The 26149-nt window shown below is 36.4% G+C and overlaps 1 protein-coding gene across 1 annotated transcript in view; it reads right to left on the reverse strand.

Annotated features, from left to right (window-relative positions):
* Window positions 1-7054: 7054 nt before the first annotated feature.
* Window positions 7055-26149, reverse strand: part of LOC148948549 (uncharacterized) — a 91370-nt gene continuing 72275 nt past the window's right edge. The window contains exons 4-7 of the mRNA XM_089094963.1: window positions 18108-18250; window positions 14602-14784; window positions 8257-10611; window positions 7055-8070 (exon numbers count right to left, since the gene is read on the reverse strand). Of these exons, the coding sequence (XP_088951089.1) occupies window positions 7150-8070; window positions 8257-10611; window positions 14602-14784; window positions 18108-18250 (3602 nt within the window). The 3' untranslated portion in view covers window positions 7055-7149. The remainder of the gene's footprint in view (window positions 8071-8256; window positions 10612-14601; window positions 14785-18107; window positions 18251-26149) is intronic.

The following is a 26149-nucleotide window of genomic DNA, read 5'->3' on the forward strand; positions in this document are numbered from 1 at the left end:
CTCCAATTATTTTGGTCACTTAAAAAGGGCACTAGAATCTTTCATTTCCATTAGAATGAGCCTTCTCTCGACGGTTTAGGCCCACTGGGTCGATACTATCACCCCCGGGAAAAAAAAAAAAAATAAACACGTATCCGTGATCTTTCTTCTGGCAAAAATTACAAAATTCCGCATTTTTGCAGATATGAGCTTGAAACCTCTACAGTAGGGTTCTTTGATGCGCTGAATTTGATGGTTTGGTTTTCATTAAAATTCTGTGATTTTGAGGGCGTCGTTCTCTCTTTTTTAGAAATTCAGACAAATTTTCCCAGGCTCGTAGCTTTTGATGGGTCAAACTAGACTTAGTGAAACTTATATAATTGGAATCAGCATAATAAGCCACTTCTTTCGATATATTAATTAAAAAACCTTTTTCCACAAAATAACTTTTTCAAAGAAAAGTAAAGAACTCCATTAAACAAAAAATGAGCAAAAATAAAATCAAATAATCTACCAAGCGTGAAACTACCACAAATAAGCATCGATAAATAAATGAAACCCAAAACGAACAGAAATTGCAATAAATAACCGAGCCAAACTCAAAACGAGCAGAAATTAACATAAGTTGGGCTCAAAACCCCTATGCCTTCCCAAGGCCAGAACATAATTTGCACTTTACTGAAAAAAATATAAATGTTTTTACTTTAATAAATCAAATAATTTTAACATTTTGATTTCTAAATATCAGTATATGTATATTAAACTGACAATGCACATTAATTTGTATTTTTTTCAGTAAAGTGCAAATTATGTTCTGGCCTTGGGAAGGCATAGGGGTTTTGAGCCCAACTTATGTTAATTTCTGCTCGTTTTGAATGGATGGATAAAATTTTGATTGGATGTGTTGGGGGAAATGATGGGCATAAGAGGGGGGTTACTTACCATCCAATCACTCTCGACTATTAAAAAGGACACTAGCCGTTTCAATTTCCTATCGAATGATTCATTTTTGAAGTGTCTAAGGCAACGCTTTCTATTAAAATACTTATATACCCCAGGACCTAACTTATGACCCTTGCCCTGAGGGCTGTGGGGGGAGTGTCATCCTCAAAAACATAATTTCCAGACTTTTTAACTACTTCGAACAAAATGGCTATCCCAAAATTTTGATTGGATGTGTTTGGGGAAATGGTGGGTGTGAGAGGGGTGTTAGCTATCCTCCAATCACTGTAGACTATTAAAAAGGGCAGAAGCCCTTCTAATTTCCAATCAAATGAGCCCTTTTTGAAGTTTCTACAACATCATTATCTATAAAAACCTTATATGCCCCCAGGGCATAACATACAATTCTTGCCTCGAAGGCTCTGAGGGGGTTATCATCCTCAAAGACCTTTTTCTAAAAGTGGTAACTACGTAAAAAATGGCTATCTAAAAATTTTGATTGGATGTGTTTGGGAAAAAGGTGGGCGTAAGAGTGGGGAGGGGGGTAGTTGCCCTCCAATCACTTTCGACTATTAAAAAGGGCACTAGCCCTTTGAATTTCAAATCGAATGAGCCCTTTTTCAAGTTTCTGTGACGAAGCTTTCAATAAAAACCTTATATGCCCCCAGTGTATAACTTATAACCCTTGCCTTGAAGACTGTGGGGGGAGTGTCCTGCTCAAAGATATAATTTCCTGAACTTTGAACTGCGTGGGACAAAATGGCTAGCTCAAAATTTTGATTGGATGTGTTTGGAGAAATGGTGGGCGTGGAAGGGGTGTTAGTTGCCTTCCAATCACTTTCGACTATTAAAAAAGGCACTAGTCCTTTGAATTTCCATTCGAATGAGCCTTTTTTGAAGTTTCTACGACAACACTTTCTATAAAAACCTTATATGCCCCCAAGGCATAACTTACAACCCTTGCCCTGAGGGCTGTGGGGGGTTGTCATCCTCAAAGACCTAATTTTCAGAACTTAAAACTACGTTGAATAAAATGGCTATTTCAAAATTTTGATTGGATTTGTTTGGGGAAAAGGTGAGAGGGGCGTTAGTTGCCCTCCAATCATTTTCGACTATTAAAAAGGGCACTAGCCCTTTGAATTTCCAATGGAATGAGCCTTTTTTTAGGTTTCTACGACAACGCCTTCTATAAAACCCTTATATGCCGTCAGGGCATAACTTACAACACTTGCCCTGAGGGCTGTGGGGGAGTGTCCTCCTCAGAAATATAATTTCTATATGGAAATCAACTACACTTAACAAATTTGATTTCTCAAAATTTTTATTGGGTGTGTTTCGGGAAATGGTGTGCGTGGATGGGGTGTTAGTCACCTTCCAATCACTTTCGACTATTAAAAAGGGCACAAGCCACTCCAATTTCCAGTTGAATGAGCCCTTTTCGAAGTTTCTACGACAACTTCTTCGATACAAAGTGCCCTGCTCTAAAGGAAAAAAAATACACTGTGCCAACATCGTTCTTATATGCCCCCAGGGCATAACTTAAAACCTTTGCCATGAGGGTTGTGGGGGAGTGTTCTCCTCAAAAATATATTTTCTATTTGGAAATCAACTCCGCTGAACAAAATGGCTATATCAAAATTCTGCTTGGATGTGTTTGGGGGACTGATGGGCGTGGGGGGGGGCTGGTTGCCCTCCAATCACTTTCTACTATTAAAAAGGGCACTAGCCACTCCAATGTCCAATTGAATGAGCCCTTTTCGAAGTTTCTACGACAACTCCTTCGATACGAAGTGCCCTGGAATGAAAAAAAAAACAACAAAAAAACAAAAAATAAATAAATAATACATTGTGCCAACATCGTTCTTTACTTAGGCAGCGCGATTGCGCTGCCTATAATCAATCAGTATTAAAATTCAGTTTTTTTTAGAGTTTCGGTTACTATTGAGCTGGGTAGCTCTGCACTTACAGCTCAATTGTTGGATTACTCATCAAAATCCAAACAGAGATCATTGAAACATTGATCATTTTTTCTGCGCTACCAAAAGCACAAGATTCATAAGCCTTTACAGTTGTATGAAATGTAATTAAACAAATAGAAAAGGGTTTTCAACTAAAGTAAGGAGCAAGTTTAAAACTTAAAACAAATATAAATTACTTTGTATATAAGGGGTACCTCCCCGTTCTCAACACATTACTCATCAGACAAAAGTATTTTTAGTGCTTTGAAAAGTCTTATCTTTCCAATTGCAGATTTTGTTTAAAATTCGAAAAAAAGCCAAACTTCACAGTAAAGCGTAAGGAGCTAGGGAGGAGACAGCCCGCTTCATATAAAGAATAATCTTTTCAGATAGGTTTCAAATTTGTTTTTTGCTTTCAGTTGAAAAGCTCTTTTTTTTATTTAATTTCTGATTGTTTTCCAAATCATACCCGGGCTTAACCAAGATATAATTTCAGGTACCTGTTCCTTAAAATGTGTAAATCAATAATTGTACGTGTACTAGTACCGTCTTACGTTTAAATTTTCAATTTCAATTTTGGATAAAATTTGAATATGCTTAAAACATTGGTGATGAATAGTAATTTTGATAAAAAAGTGCTTGTTAATGTTACTACTAAAGAATTTCGGTTGGATGAAAAGGAGTATTATTGTTTTTATGGATTGAAATTCTTTGAGACTTTTGATCTTCTACATACATGAAGCCATCACAAGTCACAACCTCTACAATAAGATTTTCGTATTGATAAATACATTAGATACATTTATAAAAATACATTGAAGTGCTTCGTATAAATAGAAAAAGAAAATGGCACCATTTAGATTTGCTAAAAACTAAGTTCCTAGCAGTATTTGCAACCCCAAAGAAACTTCCTGGCGGGCGTGATGGTGACCTGCCTTGCCTTTTCCACCTCTGTGCTTGTAGAAATGGGAATGTAACATTTTTCCTGTATAGCGAAACAATTTAATTAATTCCTACCCCCCCCCTACCTCAAGCAGTTTGTCCATTAAAATGTACTTTTTTAGGAATCCACCATACCCCCACCTAGACAATGATTCATCCCCACCCCCTCATTATAGCTGATTCGCAATTCCAGATCACCAAACGTAGCCTTATTTCATTACAAATAAAATGAACCAACTTGATTGACCCCAGTACTATCAACTTATGGCATTATTTTTTTTACAATTGGAAATTCTAAAATATAGTTATTTACACTTTTATATTAATTAGTATTTCAGAATCCTAAGTCGATTCTGCATCCTTCATCTTCGGGTGAAGTTGTATTTTGGTGCCCTTAAATAGAAAGAAAACAAGACTCCCCTGGTCCAATTTCTATGGTCACTTAAAAAAGAGCTTTAAATTTACATTTGAATGAGCTCCCTCCCAATTATCTTGGACCTTCGGTTTAATACAATCACCCATGGGAAAAAACAAAACAAATAAACATGCATCGACGATGTTTCTTCTGAAAAAAAAAAGCGAAACTCTACATTTTGAAGATTGGAGCTTGAAACCTCTACGGTAGGGTTCCCTGATATGGTGTATCTAATAAAGATATTTTCAATAAGATCGCTTGCTTTTTTTGGGTGGGGGGTCCCCTTTTTTCAAAAATAGGCAAATTTCTCATATTTTTGGCTTTGGGTGGGTAAGTCTTGTGACGAATTTTTTTTTGAACCTGTTCATTTTATTTAGTTGAATAGGACAGTAAAAAGTAAGAGGGTCAATTTGACAGCTGGATTTGGTTTGAGTTTGATTTTATTTTAAGATTAAATGTATAATAATTAAATATATTATTGATTAAATAAATTGATCCCTTTGCCAGGAATCCTTGTTTTTTAAAATTTACTGTATTTTGTTTCATTTTGCAGGCAATTTAATCGCTCTTTTTATTTGAGAGTTTTTTCCTAAGAGTATTTAAAAATAAACTTATTCCTACGAAAAAAAATTCCTGAAAAACAAATGACCAGTCCAGTAGCTACTTTTGTCTGGACTTCTTAATCGTGATTTATATGCACCGCGTGTGCTCGCAAATGAGTGTGCAAATATAGAACGATCAGTGTACTTTTGATAAACTCCTGGGATTATGCACAATCAAAGATTTTGCTAAAAAAAAAAAATCACAATACGATTTTGCAGCTCAGTTCTATTAGAGACAGTTGATCCCGTTCAAAACGCGTGTGCGTTTTTTCAACTGCTTTTTTAACCATCTACCTTTTTTCAACTGCTTTTTCAACCATCTGATTTTCAGCCATATTTACTGTAAATTTGAAGTACTATGGGGGGGGGGAGCAGCCCCCTTCCGTATACCCATGGCTACTGGTAACATCTGACATGGTGGGAAGGCTTAAACCTTCTCTGTTTAGGTTTTCGGTTGAGTTATTCAGACTACGGACTGCATCTTTGAAAGTATGTGGTGCTATCTGAGAAACCACTTTGCAAAGTTGCGTTATAATCTGGGTCAGATCAGAGATCTGCCTTGCAACACCTTCAGACATGGTCATGTACTTTATGTTGAGTTCCTGAACTGGAGGTTGATTAGCAGCCAGTGGAGGGAAAGAGCCTGTATGTACCATGGGGACATGTTTTGTATGAGTTCGAAGTCCCTTCTTCAAGACCTCAGCGGCAGTCCTCATGGGGACATTATTGGTGAATGAATAATTTCTTTGGCTTACTAATGTTTGGTACTGTACCAGTGTTGAAAACTAGCGTTCAAATCTACCATTTTAAAAACGAAAATGAATCTCTGAGTTGTTTATTCTTAGTTAAACTTTACAAAAAGAAACCAGAATGACTATTGGATAAAAATAATATTCCTTAAATTCTTTATTTATGTAGGAATAATTTAGAAGATTTGGTAATGTCAAAATACCCAAAGACAAGATATACGTGTCATAAATTGATGCGTATAGGTTTAAAACGAAGCGCATAGTTTTCACGTCTTGAACAGCGCTCCTCTCAAGCAGCTAAATTACAAACTATTTTCGTGCTACAAAATCAAAGTGGTTATGATTAGAGCGATAATATATAGCTTAGACTAGGGTTATGTGTGGGCTGCCTTCTAGTCAAACTTAATGATAAAATCAAAATTAATCGCGACTACAGCACCAAGTATACATAACGTTCATAATTTCTCGAGGTGAACATTGCTAAACTTTGAAGTATAAATGTGTTTATTGGCCAATTAGGGTCAAGAATATAGGGATAATTTTAAAATTACAAAAGAGGGAAGCGTAGAACAGTTTTTTTTTTCTTTTTTATCTGCAACGGAGATCTGGGAAAACTAAGAAGAAGCTGTATTAGTAGAAAAATAGTTGGAAACAAATTTGTGTTGGTACCCCTCTTTGTAAATTATACTCCTCTGAACGCCCCTTCCAATAGAATGGACCATAAGGGAGATGAAGGTAGAACGTGCGGGATAACAAAACCGCTATAAAGACGTGGAAGTACAAAACGGTTAAGCAACAATTTACTACCAACAAGAGGTCCGTATAACAATCAATATCGATTTAATGTCAATATACAAAATATATTTGAAGAAATTTCTGTTTAACAGCCTCGACCATCCAACATGATAAGATAAGCTTTTCAAACCGATTTCTTGCCATTTTTATTTTTCGCTTCTGAAATTCAAGTTTGACACAAAAACCAAGAAAAACTCCATGCTATTCATAAAATATGGTTGGTTCGGGCATTACATTTTAGCGAGCGGTGATCGGCTGATTTCCTGTCGATGTTGACAGGTATGACCAAAAAGTTTTATAATATCTCTGTCGATTATACAGGATACATAGAGAAGAAAAAAAATTATTCATTAGTTCGGCAATACATTCAAACAATTAAACAATTCAGTCAGAAGCATTGTATTACCTTCACGCGCAAAATCCGCATACGCTTGTTTAAGCAGAATTCAAACAGAATAAGCTAAGTTTATTTCAACTAGACAAGTATCTAACCTATTACTTATTACTCTTATAGTCTTATAACTAAAGGGCTTCTTGCACATAGTTCTCTTCGTGATGTATTTATTATAGTTAAAAACAAGTCACAAAAAGTTGCTTCGTCATTTGCATGATTTAAATGTTGTAGTGTATATTACATATTATAACACACTAGCACGACGGAAATCACAAAATGTCTGAGAACTTAAAATGTTCCGATTTAGAATATACTCTGTCAGAAGTATTATTTAACTTATAGCCAAAGTCTGGGAAAGGTATTCTGAGAAATATCAATGCATTCTCTGATATTTTTCTCCTTGTTTACCGTTCCGTTTATTCACATCGCTCAAGTCCCTCTTGTTGTTGATATTGCTTGAATATTCCAATTCATCCTCATTTTGTTTATTAGTATACCCACTCTCGTATTTGTCTATAAATTCATTGTTATTTGCACTTTTTCTTCCACTTTTCATAGCTTTAGGCTCATATCCTATCATGCTGTGCTGGTGTGTATTTTTTTCTGAATTTTTATTATTTGAGATACTGGCTCCACTATGCAGTCTGGTTTCAGCGTAATTTTCATCGTATTTCATCTTTGGCCCATTAACTTCTTGTTTAATACCGTGCTTTTCTCTACTTCCTTCCCTAGTATTGATTCCTGAATAGGCAGTTGTGCCCGGCTCTCTGTCCTCAGAAGTTCTCTTTCCAAAACTACTCTGATTATGTGAAAATCCTAAATTACTTGCTTGTTCTTCTGCAGGTTCTTTAATTCGGCTTCTAGATTCTGCTAAAAGGGTATAACCATCTTTTGTATCTTTTCTTCTATATCTATAAGCCGATTCTGCTCTCTGATTCTTTCCAAAATGGGTATTGCTATTTTTAGAAGAATGGTCATTAACTGGTATTCCATTTCTACTGTTTATTTCACTAGAAAGAGAAACCCGTCTACCCTTTTCAGTTCTAAGTCCTGAATTTGAGTTTGTCGTGGAGTTTACGCTACTTTCTTCTATTTCTTCATAAATATGATCATTGTCGTTAGCTATTGTAGGGACGTTTTGGGAATTTGCATTATTGAAAGAGTCTGGTTTGTTCCGTTTTGTATTGTTCGTTGATCCCATTGGTGTTCCAAACTTATTAACATAAGGTTCAATAATTTGAGATTCTAATTCGGCCATCTTTTGTTTGCTTGAGCCATTCAAAGAGTTAGTTCTCTCACTATAACTAGTAAAATTTTTCACATTATTTTCAATAAGAGTATCTTTTTTAGGGATACTGGACTCCAAAAAGTACCGCTTTGCAGTAATCGGTTCACTTACCCCTGTATTTGAACCATAATTGCGTTCGGCATCCATGTATTGGAATTTTTTGCTTTGTTGGCTTTCCCTTCCTTCATGTACCCTGTCTGCTTTGACAGTATCATTTTCTTCATCCTTTCTAGCTTTTACGTTGTAGAAAGAACCTTTTGGAAAATCCTTATCTTGAGATGCATCTTTTTTAAGGTAACTCTTCTCCTGACTTTTTGGCTTTTGGTGGTTTTGTTGGCTATTTTTATTAACTGTTTTAGACCGCGGATTGTCGTGCGTTGGGGAATGATTTTCTGTTATATCTGTTCTATCATGGTGTGAAGTGTTCAAATTCTGTTGATGGGTCAGCCTTCCTTTTTCGGTAGAATCTTGGTTGTCAGCATCTTCTCCGGTCCAAAAATAACGATTCTTTTGCCTTGCTCCTTCTTCATTCTTGTTTCTATTCCCTGGTAAATAATTTGTTCTATATTCTCCAGATTTTTCAGTATCACTATAATTATTTCTGTTATTATCACCACCATTATAGATCGTCTCCGTCTTGTTGCTTTGATCAGACTGTTTTTGGGTTGACATTCCATGTGAGTATGCAAATCTTCCCGATGAAAACGCTTTAGACTCATTTTCATCTTGACTATCTTCTGATTCCTCAGTTAACGCACATTGTTTTCTATTTCTATTCTTGTTTGTGCTATTGTCGTCGTTGTTAGTTTTATCCGTAGTGTCTCTTGAGCTTTCGTGATATTTCCAAGACGAGATCGATTTTGAGCCGCTTTTTGGTCGTTTCTTGTTTTTATGAGTATTGGCTTCATGGCTTTGGTTATTACTTCCATTGTCATTTATCTTTTTCTTTGCAAAATTTTCCCGCTCATTCTTAGTACTTATAAGATTTGATTTTTTGTTTTTGTTATTTCTTTCAGTTTTGTTTGAGCTATTCTTCTCATTATGTTCCTCTCCCGTCTTATTATTATTTTCTTCTGGTTTTGTATCATTTCTAGATTTTAAGATGCTATTTTCATCTCTTCCTGAGTTTTTTTCATTATCGTCCTTGGCACCATATGAAGATGTTGATGATTTTGAATTTGCTGTAAATATTTCTTTGTCGTCATTTTTCGCCTTATTTTCACTTAAATTTGAAATCACTGATTTGTAACCCTTTGATATATTTTTACCGATTTCCTTTGATTCAGCTTTGACCTCGTTATGACTAGAGGGCACTGGTATTGAATTTCGTCCTCCATAGTTTGAGTAATGGCCACCATCATGGTCTACAAATGACTTTTTTGGCTGAGATTGCAAAATCATTTTGCCTTTTGCTGCTTGTTTTTGTTCAGCACTTTCATTCCTACTAAGGAAATTATTTCGGTCTTTTTGAGATGTAGATCTTAAAGAAATGCTATCAAAATTTCCCGTATTTTTTTCTTTATTTTTCGCAGATGGATCTAGGCATGCCATCGATTGCTCAGAGTTTCCCCCAAACCGCAGGTTTGATTGACCAATATTACTTTCAACATCATCTTGAATCTTGTAAATGAAATCTCCACCCTTTACAGGAGGTAGTTCACTGTTCATCACGAAATTCTTTGAGTCTAATGTTTCTAATTTTGACTGGTCATTTTCATTTAGTCCTCCTGTGAAGTCTCTTCGACTGCTTTGTAATTCTCGGAAGTTTCTACCTACGCTCCCATTGCTCTTTATACCGTTATCTATACCGTAACGCTGACCATAACTCTCTTTCTTAGATTGGCTAGAGCTGGAGCTATCTTTTGAAACATTTTCTTCTTGATTTTCCATATTTGATAAAGTCTTATTTTTTTCGTATCGACCAGCGTTACCACTTTGATACAGAGTCTCTTCTTCAGACCCATTTGATTTTGAGCTACCCTCTCTTACTGTTTCTTGGTCATTTTCCTTCGAAGAACCGCCAGGATTTCGATTGTGCTGTCCTATATCTTTTTTGTAAGACTTACTCAATATTATTTCATGTCCTTTTGATCGGTCTTTTCGATCTTCCTTTAGTGAATCCATACTTCCATCTTTGTCTCCATAATCACTTTCATCTGAATTTGAACGAAGCTTTTTAAAATCATTGGACTTCGTTCTCTTTTCTCTTGAAGTTTCGTCATAGCCTTCAGTAGACAAACTTTTATTATCTTCTTTATTATAATCGTTATTTTCTTCTCCATCGCTCTCTTTACTTTCGTTTCTATATTTATCACGACTGTCCTTGGAATTTCTGTCTTCAGATTCACTGGATTGGGCGCTACCTTTCCTCGATTCTTCTTCATTTGAAGAGTCTTGAGCCTCATCGTCTGAATCTTCCGGAGCAGATCTATCACTCGTAGGAGGAAACACAGCGACATTAGATTTACCCTTTGAGTGTTTACATATTCCCATGACTTCTTCGTATAAATCTCCAAAAATTTCTTCATGCTGTCTATCACCAGACACCTAGAAAAAAAAACTTATTTTAGCACAAGGTAATCCAAAGTATGAAAATCTTTCATTTTAAGCAAAGTTTGTAGATTAGTTTTCAAAATGAGTACTAAAGACTAAAGTATTTGCTCAGAACAAATTTACATATTACAGAATTTTCCTCTGAAATGTTTCCAATTCTATTGTTGGCTATAACTTATTGCAAGCGTTTGCAAGTATTATTTATTCTAACTGATTAGTTTATGACTGTTTAGACATAGATTGCTCTATGTTAAGGTAGCGACCTGTTAATTGAGTTATCTATTCTAGTTCTTACTTATTTGTTTTACTGCATTTTTACTGCTATGTTTAGGCTGCAACTTATTTTTTACTGCAGCTCCAGGCACGTAAATAGTGATTCATTTAGAGTGGCCATAATTTGGGGATGGAGGGAACAATCTACAAAGTGTAATCTATAGTAGCAACAAAAAACCAAAAAAACTGCAGCAACCAACAAGAACATACAAAAAATCTGCCTTAAAAATCTTAAGGAGGGTCTATATGTATTTGCGATTGGAGCCTATATCTTTCTTTATTGTGGGATGACGAGGAGGACAATTCATCACAACAACAACTTGACTTACTTGACTTATCGCTCTTGCTCAGCAGGGTCGCCAGCGTAGAGGGAACTCGTTGACATCGCTGTCAGTCTTCTCCAAGCAGCCCTGTCCAGGGCTAGGGATGGGGCCTCATTTGGGTCGATGTTGCGGTTGAGGAGGCATTGTTTTATAACATCAGCCCCTCTGGTGCGTGAATCTCCTTGAGGACTGGTCCAGACATTAAGGGATTGGAATTCAATATGATCCTTGCAGGGACAACTAGTGGAAGGTGGGTTAATCGTTCATATAATCTTGGAGAATAAGCTTCTACATGGGTGCACAGGCTCGCTGGCTCATTGGTCCTCATGATATTAGTATTGCGAGTCTTATTCTACCATTTGATGCCTTCAACTCAACCCAAGGTGTATAGTTTGGATGGCATCGACCTTTATTAGCTGTGTCTGGGTTATCGCCCATGTCCCAGAAGAGTACAGCATGATGCTTGAGACTCTGGCATTGTAGATACGGGCTTTTGTAAGGCGACTAATTTGCGGTTTGTTGAAGACTGCTCTCAGGAGCCATCCGAATACAGAGTTTGCCTTGAATGATCTGGCTGAGATTTCGGCCTCAATTGTGCCATTTGATGATATAATTGATCCGAGATAGGTGAACTGCCTTACCACGTCAACAGCATGGCCGTTGATCACAACAATTAAGGGTGACACCGATGCGGTCTTTTCTATGGGCATGATCTTCGTTTTCTTCCAGTTGATTTGCAGCCCAACTGCAGAGGGGGTGGAGGAGAGCGTCTTGAGTAAAGACTTAAGTTGGTCGAGATATTCGCTAAGGACGGCTACATTGTCGGCAAAGTCAACATTAGACAAAGTCCTCCCGGCATAACTTATGCCAAAAGGGTGTACACGGTGTGTCTTGCTCAAAATGCGGTCAATGACGCAGTTAAACAGCTCAGGTGCAGCACCGCATCCGTGCCGTACACCATTTTTTATTGGGAAGGAAGGAGAAAGCTTCCCGTTATCAAGGACTGCGCTTTCTGTGCTGCGGTAGAGTTCTTTAAAGAGGCTGACTATATTTGTTGGTGGGCCTGCAGCCTTCAAGATTAGCCAAACGGAGTATCTTTTAATATTGTCAGAGCCAGAACAATAGTCAGTAAAAGCAATGTAAGTCTTCATGCTGAAATGTAGCGTCTTTTCAACTGTTTGTCTGGTCGCGAAAACCTGTTCAGCTGTCAATATTTCTGGCATGAATCCGACTTGCTGGTAGCTGCACAAAACATGTAAGAAACTTATTGCACGTTTCAGCAGGAGCATTGCAAACAGTTTTCCAGGAACAGAGAGTAGGGTTATACCATGGTGGTTGCTACAACCCGTCTTGTTGCCCTTGCGCTTAAACACTGGCACGATGAATCCTTTCTTCCAGTCTGACGGTATAACTTCAGTGCAGCAGACTACGCTGAACACTATCTGCAGCCAAAGTATCTATGCAGGGCCACCCGTAGTAAGTAGCTCTGAAGCGATGCCACAGGTGCCAGCTACTTTATTGTTTTTTAGTTTCCTCACTGCCGATTTAATCTCCTCAGGAGAAAATTCGGCACCGTCGGGGGCAAGGGTAGCTTCTGCAGCTGCGGCAATAAGCACTGAGTCAATGCTGTCGGGCGGATTTGAGTTTAGCAGCTTATTAAAGTGTCTCTCCCAGAGACAAACACATTGAGAATGATCGTATATAGTCCCTCCATTTACTTCTTTCGGGCTTGTGGATGTCATAACGAGGTGGCCAGTAATCTCACATAGGATCTTAAATACTGCACCTATGTCTTTCTTTTGGGCAGCTTGCTCGAGCTCAGCGGCTTTACCCGCAATGAAGTCTTTCTTGTCCCTATGGAGCAAGAAGTTGCGTAGTTTGTTGAGCTGTCTGTAAGAGTGTCATATCTCCTCGTAATCTCGATTACCGTCTCTGATCAGTTATTTCAAACGTCTGGTTGCTAATCCACTCTTTCTTCTTTTACGGCTTCGAGCCGACAACTTCGGTAGCTGCTCTGAGAACATTATCTTTGAAAGTGGTCCATGCTGACTTGCTATCTGAACACAGCTGGAGAGCCTCGAAGCGGTTAGAGACTTCTGCCATAAACTACTTGTAAACTGATGGATCCTGTTTCGGTCGAGCGATATCTACATTTAAGGGGGAGAACAAGTTATTTTTATTAGCTCTAAGCTGGAGTTCTATACTTGCAGAAATAAAGCGATGGTTAGTGCTACCAATCTTGGTACCGCTATATGAGCAGCAGCTCTGGACAGATGAAAGCCAGCGTCTTCGAACAATGATGTAGTTAAGAATCTTTTTGGTCCTGCCATCATTGCTGTACCATGTGTACTTTGCAATGTCTTTTCTCACAAACCAGTTATTTGTGACTGCTAGAGCATGGGTGATGCAGCGACTGAGCAGCCGCTCACCATTATCATTCAGAGCGTCAACTGCCACAGGTCCAACAGCAGCATCGTAGAGACAAGAGCTGTTAGCCAAACCAGCGTTAAAATCTCCTAGGACTAGAAGGTAGTCGTGTGGTGGAACGGATAAGAACTTGGAGGACATTACCACATAGAAGTAGTCCTTATCTTTATCTTGGGCCTCATTTGTCGGGGCAAAGCAAGTGAGAACAGTTATCTTCCCGTGCTTGCCGTCAATTCTTGCTCTCAGTAGACGTGATGAGATAGGCGTAATTGAGTACCGATTTCCTGAGTACCGAAATTAACAATAGGTGTCCCGTTTTGAGATAGTCCTATATTCCTTTGGTACCGTAATTAGCAAGCTGCTGTCCCAATTCTATGATCCGGAGAGGTCCGACTTTGGGACAGAAAAATCGAATTCATTTGTTTAACATTCCCCAGATTCACGGTGGCTGAGCCCGCAGAGTCAAACCCCTGACCCCATCCTGGCCCGAAGGATTGGCTGTACCTGGAGTCGAATACCTTTCCTGAAGATTTTAATGTGATTAGACTAGTTAAGCATTTGTTTACTTGATAAACACTTGTTAAGACAATATTTTATATTTGTTCTATTTAAAATAAAAGTATTATTTAGTTTAATTTATTTTTTATCCAGAATAAAATTAAAAAAAACTTTAATGAAAAATTGTATTCTACAGTTGCTCTATGTTGCTAACCTTATAGTTTTCGCAAAAAAAAAAAACGAATTTAGACTTAAAAGTTAATTCGTTGTTTAATTGATAAGCACTTAATTAGGCGATATTTTGTTATTTACTTTACTTTAAATTTTGTCTTTATTTTGTCTAATCTACTTAGAATAAAATTAAAACAGTGATTATTCATTTAAAAAATTGCATTCTACAGTTACCTAGTTACCAGGCTAAGTTTCGGCAAATAGAAAAAAAAGACGACGACTCGGTACTTACAAAATGCAAGAGACCAATTTGATCAAAAAATTCTGCAACGTGCGTAACGTGACTCATAAAATATTCCAGGTCTCTTCTTGCAGAATCTTTGTTTAAAAGTCCTTCACTTGCACCATAGTTAATCTGCCTCTCTAAAGATTTCTTTTCCCAATTCAGTAAAATGACTCCATCAATACGCTTCAACTAAAAAACATAAATTAAACATGACGTTGATTTCAAAGCACTAATGCGTCTTAATTCGAATTTATACTCATAATTTGAACTCTGACACACACTGTTTTCTTCCGGAAACTTTTACTATATTTCTGATAGATTTTCTTATATTGGACTTAAGCAGCAAAATTCAATAAAACATGAATTTAAACATGAACCTGATATAATTTCTTATACTGAATTTAAACATAAAAGCATATTCTATGGCTCACGGTATTTACGTACTTTTTCAGATTTTTTTTTTCCCTTTGTTAAATTTGGTTGTTTCAGATTTTCAAAATTTCCCCATTCTTTAGTATATCATCTATTGCAATTTTGCATCCCAAGTTTAAAATACAAATTAGTCAGATTTTTCTTGCACCCGTTATTCTACGAAAGTTCTTTCTTTTTAGGTTTCTTTTTATTTACTGAATTGTAGGTGTTCCAGACAAAACTGGCTCCTATAAGTGTAGGCAATTGAAAACTTGGGATTCAGTTGCTCATGCAGCGTAAAAATTTATATTATAGTTATTTAATTACGGTTTTGAGACAAAATATTTGAAACTTATTTCTCAACGTTATCAATCTTGTCGTTTATTTGCATTGCGGGAAAAAATACAACATAATTGAATGCTTAGGAAAGTTTTCTAATTGAGTGTTTTCTTATTGAAAAGTGTAATGAGGTTTCTCCTAGAGCCAATTTGGGTACATTCACTTTCAATTCTTTAGAATTTTTGACGTCTGAGAGGAGAAAAATTTCAAAAAACTGTTCCAAAAATAATACGCACTAAAAAAAAAAAAAATTAAGGCTACATTTTCGAATTCTATATACAAAACTACATACGAAAAATAATAATTATTAAAATATATTTTATTAACTATTAAAATATGTTTTCCAAAAAACAAAAGAACTAAAAAATAAATTTTCCTAAAAATAAACTTGAAAATTTAACACAGTAAAACTATAGGTAGACTAAAAACTTGGATTGCAATTTCAAATCTAGAATAATTTATAATATTTGATATTAGAATAACATCTATTCTAGAAAATGAGCAAAAACCTCAGTCCGGTTCAATAATTTATTTGAATTGTTAATTATAATGTGCACCAATCATGTTAAGACAGCAATGGCTTTAATGGCTTGTATACATTTCATGTCTGTGAAGGTATCTGTGTTTACAAATTTAAACAAAGGGTTTGAGAGCCAGCTCCAACATCGATAAATAGCTGCAAACACTCACATTAATTGCATTTATAACCTTTTAAGCTGTATTTCAAACAAAGATTAATACTACCTGCATCCAATACTCCATTTTGGATGGTGACAGAAATCAAAACAATTTAGTGGGGGAAAAAGAACCCTACTACAGAAAATTCTATATCCATAAAATCAGAATAAACTTTCGTTTGTTCTTTCGAGTAAAGGGATGTAATCTAGACCATTCCCCCTCCCGAAAATTTACTCCCTTGACGCAGCATTAGACTTATATGATGAAACCACAATGAAGTAATTTTTACCTACTCAAGGTTTGTAAAATTTTAACCATCCATCTCGTCTAGGTAATGTGAAAAACAAAATAGTTTCATATCCTTAGGTCATATTGATGTCTAAGATCTTTGCAGCGTAATATTTCTGTTCAAGCCAAACTACAGTCACACATGTGGATAAAAAAGACCGTGATCCGTGTTCTTCGTTTATTTTACCGACATACTTGTACTAGATAACCGTAAAATGAATTGTTCATCTTAAAAGATTGAACTGCCTTAAAGATTTCGGACTGACTGATATAGGAAAACCTTCGTGTCTCATACTTTTGTTACAAAAAGAAAGTACTCATAAGCAAACATGTTTCTTGCATAATGCTAGAAATAATGCCACCAAAAACTAATTCTGAAGTCATAAATTACTATTTCCATCTGGCCCTGCAGGACACCAACATCTAACCAGAGCAGCATTTAGGGTGCATCACTGATTGATTCTATGAGATTTTTTACTAATTTAGCCACTATAATTAAATTGCTTATAAACTGATTCTCAAACAAAATTCCTCTACTGAAAGAACTTCTATGCACCAAACTCACTTCTCGAATTGTCTACATAGTTAACCTTTGACTTGACTTAAGGCTCCTGCCGCGTAATATGTGGCGTCAATCAAAGCAGTCTATTTTATGTTTCTGGACAGTTTTCTTTGTTTGGTTTAATTTTGTATTCAAAATACTTTCAGAAATACAGATTTAGTGGTTAAATTGGAACTCTTAGCGTCAATTTGCAGCACGAAACATTTACCAAGTTTACTGCTAGATGGTGTAAGCTATTTTTCTCTGTTTGATCAACCCGACTTTTAAACTTATATGTTTCTTGTAGGTTGCGTTCCAAACCTAACCTTCAGCTACTCAGAACTAAGTTTGCTAATCTCTTAATAGGGCATAAGTAAATACCTGCAATACTGTGTGTCGGCAAGACCACCTAGATTTACTTTTGTGTTGTTGGCTGTGGTGATAATAAGGGGTAAGTTAGAAATACAAAAACATATTATCAATGCTTAGACTGATATAACAGAGTCATCATTTATATCTGTTATGCAAAGAATTGCATTAAAATAACCTGCTTTCCCATTTTTCTGTCATATTCACTATCATGAGAATGCCTTTTTACGCACGTAGGGTGCTTGCAAAATTCTCTAGCTCCCAGGGAAGTCCTGAGAACAAGAAAGCTGTCTCGGGTCAAATCGATTGCGTAACTTTCATGGCTCCAGGATTTTTTAAACTCTTGACTCTCTTTCTAATTGCAGGCTTCCGGGATGGTTGCTCAGACGGTCAATGGTTGCTTAGAGTTAGAGTTAACACTGGATCAGAATAATAGCTTCTGCGTTTTTTGAGACCTAGCAATTTGAAACGTCTTCCTATTTTATAAAATGGAGGCCATGCTCAGCGGAAAGCGGCTAAATTGGTTCTGGCGATTTGTCAAAAATTTGAGGATTTGGAAAGAAAATTCACGTCAGTTGAGAAAAGCAAACTCGGATAATACAGCATCGAATCCAGACCGTCTCTGCACTTCGGACCCGGGGGCAATTTACTTTTGTGCAGTTTTCGTTTATATTTATGGAAGCCTATTTTTAGCAAGAAAAAATTATATTGGATTCTAAGCACTGCAATATGTATTTCAATTAATATTTTACAATAAGCACTCTACAATATGTTAAATCTAAATACAATATCAACAAGACTTCTGCATAATTGAAGAAATTTTGAACTGAATCATGATTTTTTCTAAGATATGTATTCAAATCAAACAGAAGTAAAGTGCTGATACCTTTTTCATATATTCGGAAACATCTCTCATATTTCTTGGAAAACCTGTTAAAATGTAAGCAGTTTTCTTCTTTGTCTGTTTTCCAAAGAGATGCGAAATCGCTTGCACAAGTTTAAAAGTTGGAATTCCTTGGAAGTACCTCCCTACAAAATAGAAAATAACGAAGAACATACAATAAATCCCCTCCAGAAAAAACCACCTAAATAGAACTTTTATAACTAGTTATCGCCGCATTAAGCTGTATATGGACAATATGGGGAACACAAGTCTACTAGATTCATCTAGGATAAGGTTGCAAGACTTCAGGAATCCTTTAAATATTTCTTAAATTGTTTCTTTTTCGTCCCAAATTTTTGGGAGCTACTTTAGAAGAGGGAGGGTGAATTTTTGGGAAGTATTTTGGAAGAGGGAGCGTGGAAATGCCTCCCTTCCAAGGATATGGCCCTGAATATTCTTGGAGAATATAACGTACATTAAAAAGAAATGATTTCTCGAGCATTAGCCCCCTCCCCACTCCTTGGTAAATTTTTGCAAGGTTGTCTTCCCTCCCTGAAAAATTATATGGGGGCCATGGGCGCCGGTAGGGGTGGTCATGGCCCCCTGGAAATTTAGGCCTATAAAGTAATTATAAGCAAACCCAAAAGAAAAGAGCAAAATAGGGAAAAACCATGGAACAAATATGTATTGCCCCATTGTTGGCTGCCTGCCAATAGATTTTGACTTTTAATAAGGAACATATAAGTTCTAATTTGTGACTGATTGACCCTTTGCAGTTTTCCACAAACATTTTTTCTATATGATTTGGTTGGAGTAAAAAAAAAAAAAAAAAAAATCAAATTCTTAATAGTAAGATAAGATGAGATTTATTGCTGAAAAATGGCTATCACAGGCCCAAAAGGGCCGAATTCGCACTTTAGCGTCAAATACAGCGAAAAAAAAAACAACAAAAACAAACAATCAAACAGCAACAGAAAATTATAAAAGGGTCAATGTCAAATACGTAAAAACGTTAAAAACAAAAACAAAGTACAAAGTAAACTCATAAAAGTAGAAGGCCAATGTCAAGTCAGCAAAAATGCCCCCAACAACACAAAAAAAACTCGTAAAATTAACAAGGGGATAAAGTAGAATTAAAACAAAAACATAAGTTAGTTGGTGACTAACAAACATAAATATAAAACCTCCAAATTTCCAAATGGGCATTAGAATTAATAACTATGAGGTAAAGAGTGAGTGAGGGGGGGGGGAGGCAGCGGAGATTCAGTGGTTGAAAATGTCAACTATGTCTGGGATAAAAGTTCTTCTATATCTTTCAGTGCAAACTCTTATTGGGGCGAGAAGGGGTATTTTTGTTGACACAGAACGCAGGAGGTGGGGTCGAAGGGGTGAATATTGACCGAGGAAAAGGGGAGTTGTTCGAGGGTTATGAAGGGCATTGTTAGCAAAACGCAAGGTAATTTTTGCCCTCCTTTCCTTAAGGGTGACAAGGTTAGCTCTCCTAAAAAGGGAAATATAAGATACTTTACCCTCATTGAAGATAGTTCTTAGGCACCTTTTTTATACTGCCTCTATTTTGTCCAACAATCTAATGGAAATGGCATGACACCGAATAGGACAGGTGTACTCAAGTAATGGGCGTACAGATGATAGTAACATCCTCAAACAATGTGATTTAGGACATTTAAATTTTTTAAGGAGTTTAAGGAGGGAAAATGCGGTATTTGCACGTTTTAAGATGTCATTAATATGACAATCCCATTTTAAGTCGCTTGAGATGGTAACGCCCAGTAATTTCATAGTGGTAACGGACATTTCAGGGGGGACTGGACAGGAGAAAGAAGGAAGAGTTTTAGGAAAATTAATAGTAAGAACAGTTGACTTTAAAGGGCTGACTTTCATATCATCAGTAAGAGCTTCGGCTGATATTGATTCTAAGATGTACATTGGGTTGCTTTTGGAATTTTCGGAACATGTCTCTAAGATAGTTAGATCATCAAAGAATTTCCCTCTGTCCGGGAAATAAACACCAAGGTTATTTATCATTGCAAGAAATAAATTTGGACCTAAGAGGGTTCCTTGGGGTACACCATTATAAATTGGAAGGGGATCAGAATATACATTCAGGTATTTCACGACTTGCTTTCTATTAGAGAGGAAGTGCACAATTATTGTAATTAAATAAGGGTTAACTTGAAAGTCATTAGATAGCTTTTCTAATAGTATATTGTGGTTGATTAAATCAAAAGCTTTTTGCAAGTCAACAGCGATAACATTGAACCAGGTATTAGGTTTTTCGAGTGTGTTGCATATTGTGTCCATAAGGTGAACAAGATAGTGGGTAGTAGATGTAGAGCGTAGGTTTCCGAATTGTCTTTGGTCAACATTTGGGATTATTTTTACTTTCAACCACTTAGCTAAAAAGCTTTCATATAGCTTCGAAAAAACTGGAGTAAGAGTAATGGGACGGACACCCTCAAAATCTTGATTTTTACCTTTCTTTTTGACTGGAGCAATAAAACCTAATTTCCAACAATTTGGAAATTCACCAGCTGATGTAACTTCGTTAAAAAGTAAGGACAAAGGCTCTGAGAGATTGTCGGCAAAGACTTTAATTAGTACAATCGGAATGTCTAATGGACATGTACTACACTTTTTAATGTTCTTAATTTTTGCCTCTACATCCGAGGGCGAAATAACGGGAAAATTGAGAGAGCACAAATCATAAGGAGTGTCAAAAGAAAGGGGAGGGAGGTTCTGAACTATGAAAGAAAGAAACCTGTTCAGATCATTGACTGTAACCGAAGGGTCTTGATGGAAATAAAAATCTATATTATTATGTCTTTTCCCACAAATTTTCTTTATTCTATTATACCAGTGTTTCGGCTTTGTAGAAAATAAATCCTTGACTTTGCATTTGTAAGAAGAAGCAGATTTACGTATTTCTTTTTTTATATATTTACGCAGTGAGTTCGCTTCGGATGTTTTACCACTCTTTAGTAGATTCAATTTAATCCTAATTAGTTTTTTCAATTGGCTAGTAATGTATGGTTTGTCATTAGAACATGTTTTTACTTTTTTCACAGGGAAGGATCTTATGTATTTTGTTTTAATCAGATTTTGGAATTCGGAGACTTTAAAATTAATGCCATTTTTTCCTTTGAGGGCCAGCCAGTTTTCATTGGTAATCCAAGATCCAAATGTGAAAAGGCCATCATTGGAAATTGGGCGATAAGAGAACTCAGTAACAGAAAAAGTATGATTAAAGCTATTGAGAAGCTCCGTTAATAAACAAAAATGGTAACTTCCTCCTAACGGGGGCAAGGGGACAGGCATATTGGATAAAGCCTGCATATTGGTGCAAATCCAGGGTTGAATTTCCTTTTGTTGTTGGTATTTTTACTATTTGTTTTAAGTTTAGGAAACTACAAAGGGGATTTAACTTTAGATCATTAGCATCACCTACTAAGAAAATACCGGCGTTCGGGAATTTGCATAGGACAAAGTCGGCACTACTATACAGTTGTTTATAGAATCGCTGTCTTTGTGCAGCGTTTTGATTTGAGGAATAATAGAAGCAGCAAAACACAATCAAATTAAAGGGGCGTGGTAAAACTTTGGGTCTTACACTTACCCAAATGATTTCATCGTAATCTAAAAGGTTGGGAGTATGAATTAATTTAGGAAAGAGATAATTATTTACAAATAATAGTATTCCATCTCCCTTTTTACCTAGGGGGTGATCATGGGGACGAAGTTTTATGAATTGGGAGCAGTTATTAATTTTCAATAAATCAGGGTTCTGTGCTTGGACCTCAGTTACAGCAATTACATCAATTTTATATACTTGAGAGAGGCCCTCTAGCTCAATCATTTTGTTGAAATTCAGGCTTTTGGCGTTCATAGCGAGCTATTTTGGTGTGGTTAAACGATTACTAAATAGAACAATTTTCTGTTTGTTCATGATGGGAGGCAGTGGGGGGTGGGAGGAACGTGGATCTGGGAGGGTGGGGGTATTTTTGTCGCGAAGGAGGCTGGAATTTTTTAGACAGGTAGGATTATAAATTTAGGCTACACAAGGTTTGAAAAAAAAGGATAAAATTGGGCAAATTATGGGGATATTATTAAGTTGGGATTTGGGGGACACAAGTTAGAACTAAAACACAGGTTTACACTAGAGGCACGTAATTCGATGCTTCCATAACCCGAATGGATGGAAGTAGGGTCTTCTTTGCGGTGATAGAATACGGTGGGGGTCTTAAATTCCCCAGAATGAGCTGGTGGTGGTGCTTCAATGGACAGTGGTGTGTTACATGACAGGCTCGGTGACTCTCGTTTTTTGACAGAGTTTTCTTGGCACTGTTGGAGGGGGGAGAATTTGTTTTCGTTGAGCTGAACTGCTTGTAGTATCTCATTGACCTTTGACGTAATACTGGGAAGGTTTGATGTAAATCGTTTTTTGACAGGTCCAAACTGATGAGAGAAGGAATTGGAGGGGGTGCTGACTGTGGGTTTAAATTTTTGTCGGCACTATTTAAGGGCTTTTTAAAATATTTGTATCCATATTTTAAGTGGATTTGACTGCATTCACCGGAGCAAAGCCAACTTATAAAACTATCATACACCCCGGATTAAAATATTTTGCTCCAAGGGAAATTGTATTAATTCTTCCAGTAATAATTCTTCATAAATTGAAGGCACTTCCACGATTCTTCTTTCGGGCAAACTTCTCCTCAGGTCTATTTGCATGCACCTTTATTAGCATTAAATTGCTTCCTGGATAGTTCATCACTAGCACAGTTTATAGAATTAGCAGTATGATCATACCCTATCTCACCCATTATAAAAACCCGGACCAAGGTGCGAGTGCTCCAGAGAACGTTTTTGCAGTTAGACAGATGTGCGGCATTAGATCTTTTCACGGGTAGACAAGTCAGATTTCTCTTGGACACGAAACAAGTGGAAACCTGCTATTACGAATAATGCACTTTGTAACCATTTCTCATTGATTGACGGAAACAGACTAACCTGCTAATGTAGAAATAAGTGGGAGGAGCCTTTTGTTCGTACCGAGAATGAAGACCAGAAATGATCTGCGATAAACTTACTGGATAATTCTATAAACTGTGATCACTAGTATTGAACTTACACCTAGTTTTACATGCATAACTAGGTTCAATTTCAGAATGAACTTGACCTTGAACACTTGTGCCTGAGAGGGGATTAAAACCAAGACAGTTTAATCCTTTAAACACACAAACTTGTCTTTTTATCTTAGTTGAACCGGAAATCACTAGATTCGTATCTATAATTTTGTCGTTGACCTTGTCTTCTGTTAATTTTTGATGATGTTTTCAGGAGCGACATTAGCATCAATAATTCTTGTTTTAATATTGGTTTTAACAGAAATTGGGGATTTCTCCTTTCCCTGGATTGGAAAAGACTGGGGGTTACCAACTCTAACACTTTTTGAAGTGGTTAGGGTGGACATTTCTATAATAACATGTTTAAGTTCACTCATCAATGATAACAACCGCTGCATTGGAGGGAGGAGGTTTCTTGTTTTAGGTGCATTAGGGACGTTTTTTAACAAGGAGGACTGGCTGGAATGCGCACGTCTTGAATACTGTAGCTTGGTCAGGGGTTGGGCAATTTAAATCAGTTGATTTTTAAACGAAATTGTTTTGTCAAGACACATATCGGACGTGGAGAGGGGGGACTGTCCTGGGGCATGGAACTGGTTTGGCAAGGAATTGATTTGAGGGACGAAAAGAGTGATGACCTCACTTCCTTCAAAATGTTGACTAGGTCACTTCCCGATGGGTGACGTGGAGGTGTCTTAAGGGTAGACGGGGTTTGGGTGGAACAACGCAGAGTCATCAAAGGGTACTACCTTGTCATTAGTATCTTCTTTTGTAGTACAATCTAGGCAAAGCCAATGTTTTGACCACTTAGAACTTTATATACCGGAGCAATGTTCATGGAAATAAAGCTCACAGCTATTGCAATAAATAGAGTTAATAGTAACTCTTAATCTGCATTCCTGGCATACTCTCTTTGCCATTTTTTTGAACCGGAATGGGTTTTGATATATTATCGCTGATTAAAGATGAGTTAGCTAGGGTCACTGAATTAATTCACGTTCAAAGCTCTTAATTACTTCTGTCCAAAGTGAGTGAATCCAAAAAGGTGTTTCCACTCTGAAGACTCTGGTAAGTAAATAACGATCCATGTCAATAACGAAAGTATAAAAGCCTAACTATTGATAACATTCAATCAAAGAATCAACTTTTTATGGTGATCCTAAATATACATATGTTTATATATAATTAGTGGAGTTATTAGTACACAAGAAAGTTCATATAATAAAAAGAAAACGTAAGGAAAACAACTTAATAAGGGGCAATTTTGATAAAAATATGCTGTCAACTTTTGCTTGCATTGCAATAGTACCCGAGAGCTGATATATGAATCCACTATAATCAAAAATGTTTCCACTGAACGGAATGCTGGGGATTTTTGTATTTTTTCCCCTGAACGGATACGTTTTTGGTGTTTTATTGTCATTTTTTTCTAGGAGTGATTGTATTTATCGTTTGTACAGTTATGAAGTATAAAGGTGTCAAATACGTTGGTTTTTGTTTTCAAAATGAAAATAAAATATTGAATTAAAATTTTGTATTTTATTTTTTAAATCCTAGTTTCAATGTTTTATTTTGAACAAACTACTCTGATAATGCGTTACTTTTAATAAACAATTGAGTCTAAAGGCAATAAATATTTCGGTGTTTAATAACCGAGTTCAAAACTTTCGATATTGTTAAGAAATATCCGTCCAACGCTTCGGCATTGCTCAACAGAACTGAATACTGTCTATAATATGTATATAACTGAATGGAGTCTATATATTATTTTTGGTAAGTAGGCTATTGTTTTGTGTATTTTTTGTAATTGATTACTTTTTTCATTTTTTATATACTTTTATTTTAATTGACATACTTTTTCCATTGCCTTTAAAAAATGTTTGTCTCTAAGCTTCATTAAATAAAAAAAAACAAAAAACACTTTCAGTTGAAAGTTTTTTCAACTGAAAATAAGGAGCAACATTAAATCTTAAAACGAACAGAAGTTATTACATATATGAGGGGTGTTGCCCCCCTCCTCAACACCTTGCTCTTGACGCTACAGTTTTTCGACACTTTAAAAACATTACTTATTGTTCTAATTAAACGACCCTTGTGTTTCGGGAGTTGATTTAAAGAATTTGGACTAATTTAAACTTCAGCGTAAATAGCGAGGTATTAATGAGGCGGCAACCCCCCTCCTATACGTAATCATTTCTGTTCGTTTTAAGTGCTAATGTTGCTCCTTACTTTCAATTGAAAAAAAATTATTTAATTTCTCATTTTTTTTAATAGCACCCACGGAAAAATACCCCTCCCCACAGAAATATCCTCTGAGCAGTTAAATCCTGGCAAAAATTTACCCTGGACAATTACACTTAACATCTCCACACCTATAATTGAATCGGTAAAGAGAAATCCAGACATGTAAAGAAATTTCGTATAGGAATTCTGGCGAAGTCACCCAGTGTAAAATTTCCCCTGAAAAGTTAACCCCCTGGAAACTTGCCTTTCCATGGAAAATTCTCCCCGTGAAAAATCCTCCCAGCAGATAATTCGTCCTCCCCTCCCCATTCGAAAAATGTATGCATACTTCTCAATAACAAACAAAACAATAGGTAAATTTTACAACTTGAAAACCTTTCCCCAGGGGCTGTAGGGGGTCATCAAACAGTTCGTGGTAACGAACTGTAAGTAAGGAGCGACCCGGCTCAATGGTAACCGAAACTCTAGAAAACGGGTTTTTGATACCAATAGATATATCAAAAGAATCAGATTTCAATGCTAATTTCAAATATATAACTTTCATCAAGTTTAATGCTACCAATCAAAAGTTACGCGCCTGAGAAAATTTGGCTGATTTTCGAAAAAAGGGGGAAAGTCCCCTTAAAAGTAATAAAACCTAAATGAAAATCGCATCAT

The sequence above is a fragment of the Artemia sp. Qi Xiang Cuo genome, chromosome 9, assembly GCF_049724085.1.
Source record: "Artemia sp. Qi Xiang Cuo chromosome 9, ASM4972408v1, whole genome shotgun sequence".
In the NCBI taxonomy this organism is placed as follows: domain Eukaryota; kingdom Metazoa; phylum Arthropoda; class Branchiopoda; order Anostraca; family Artemiidae; genus Artemia; species Artemia sp. Qi Xiang Cuo.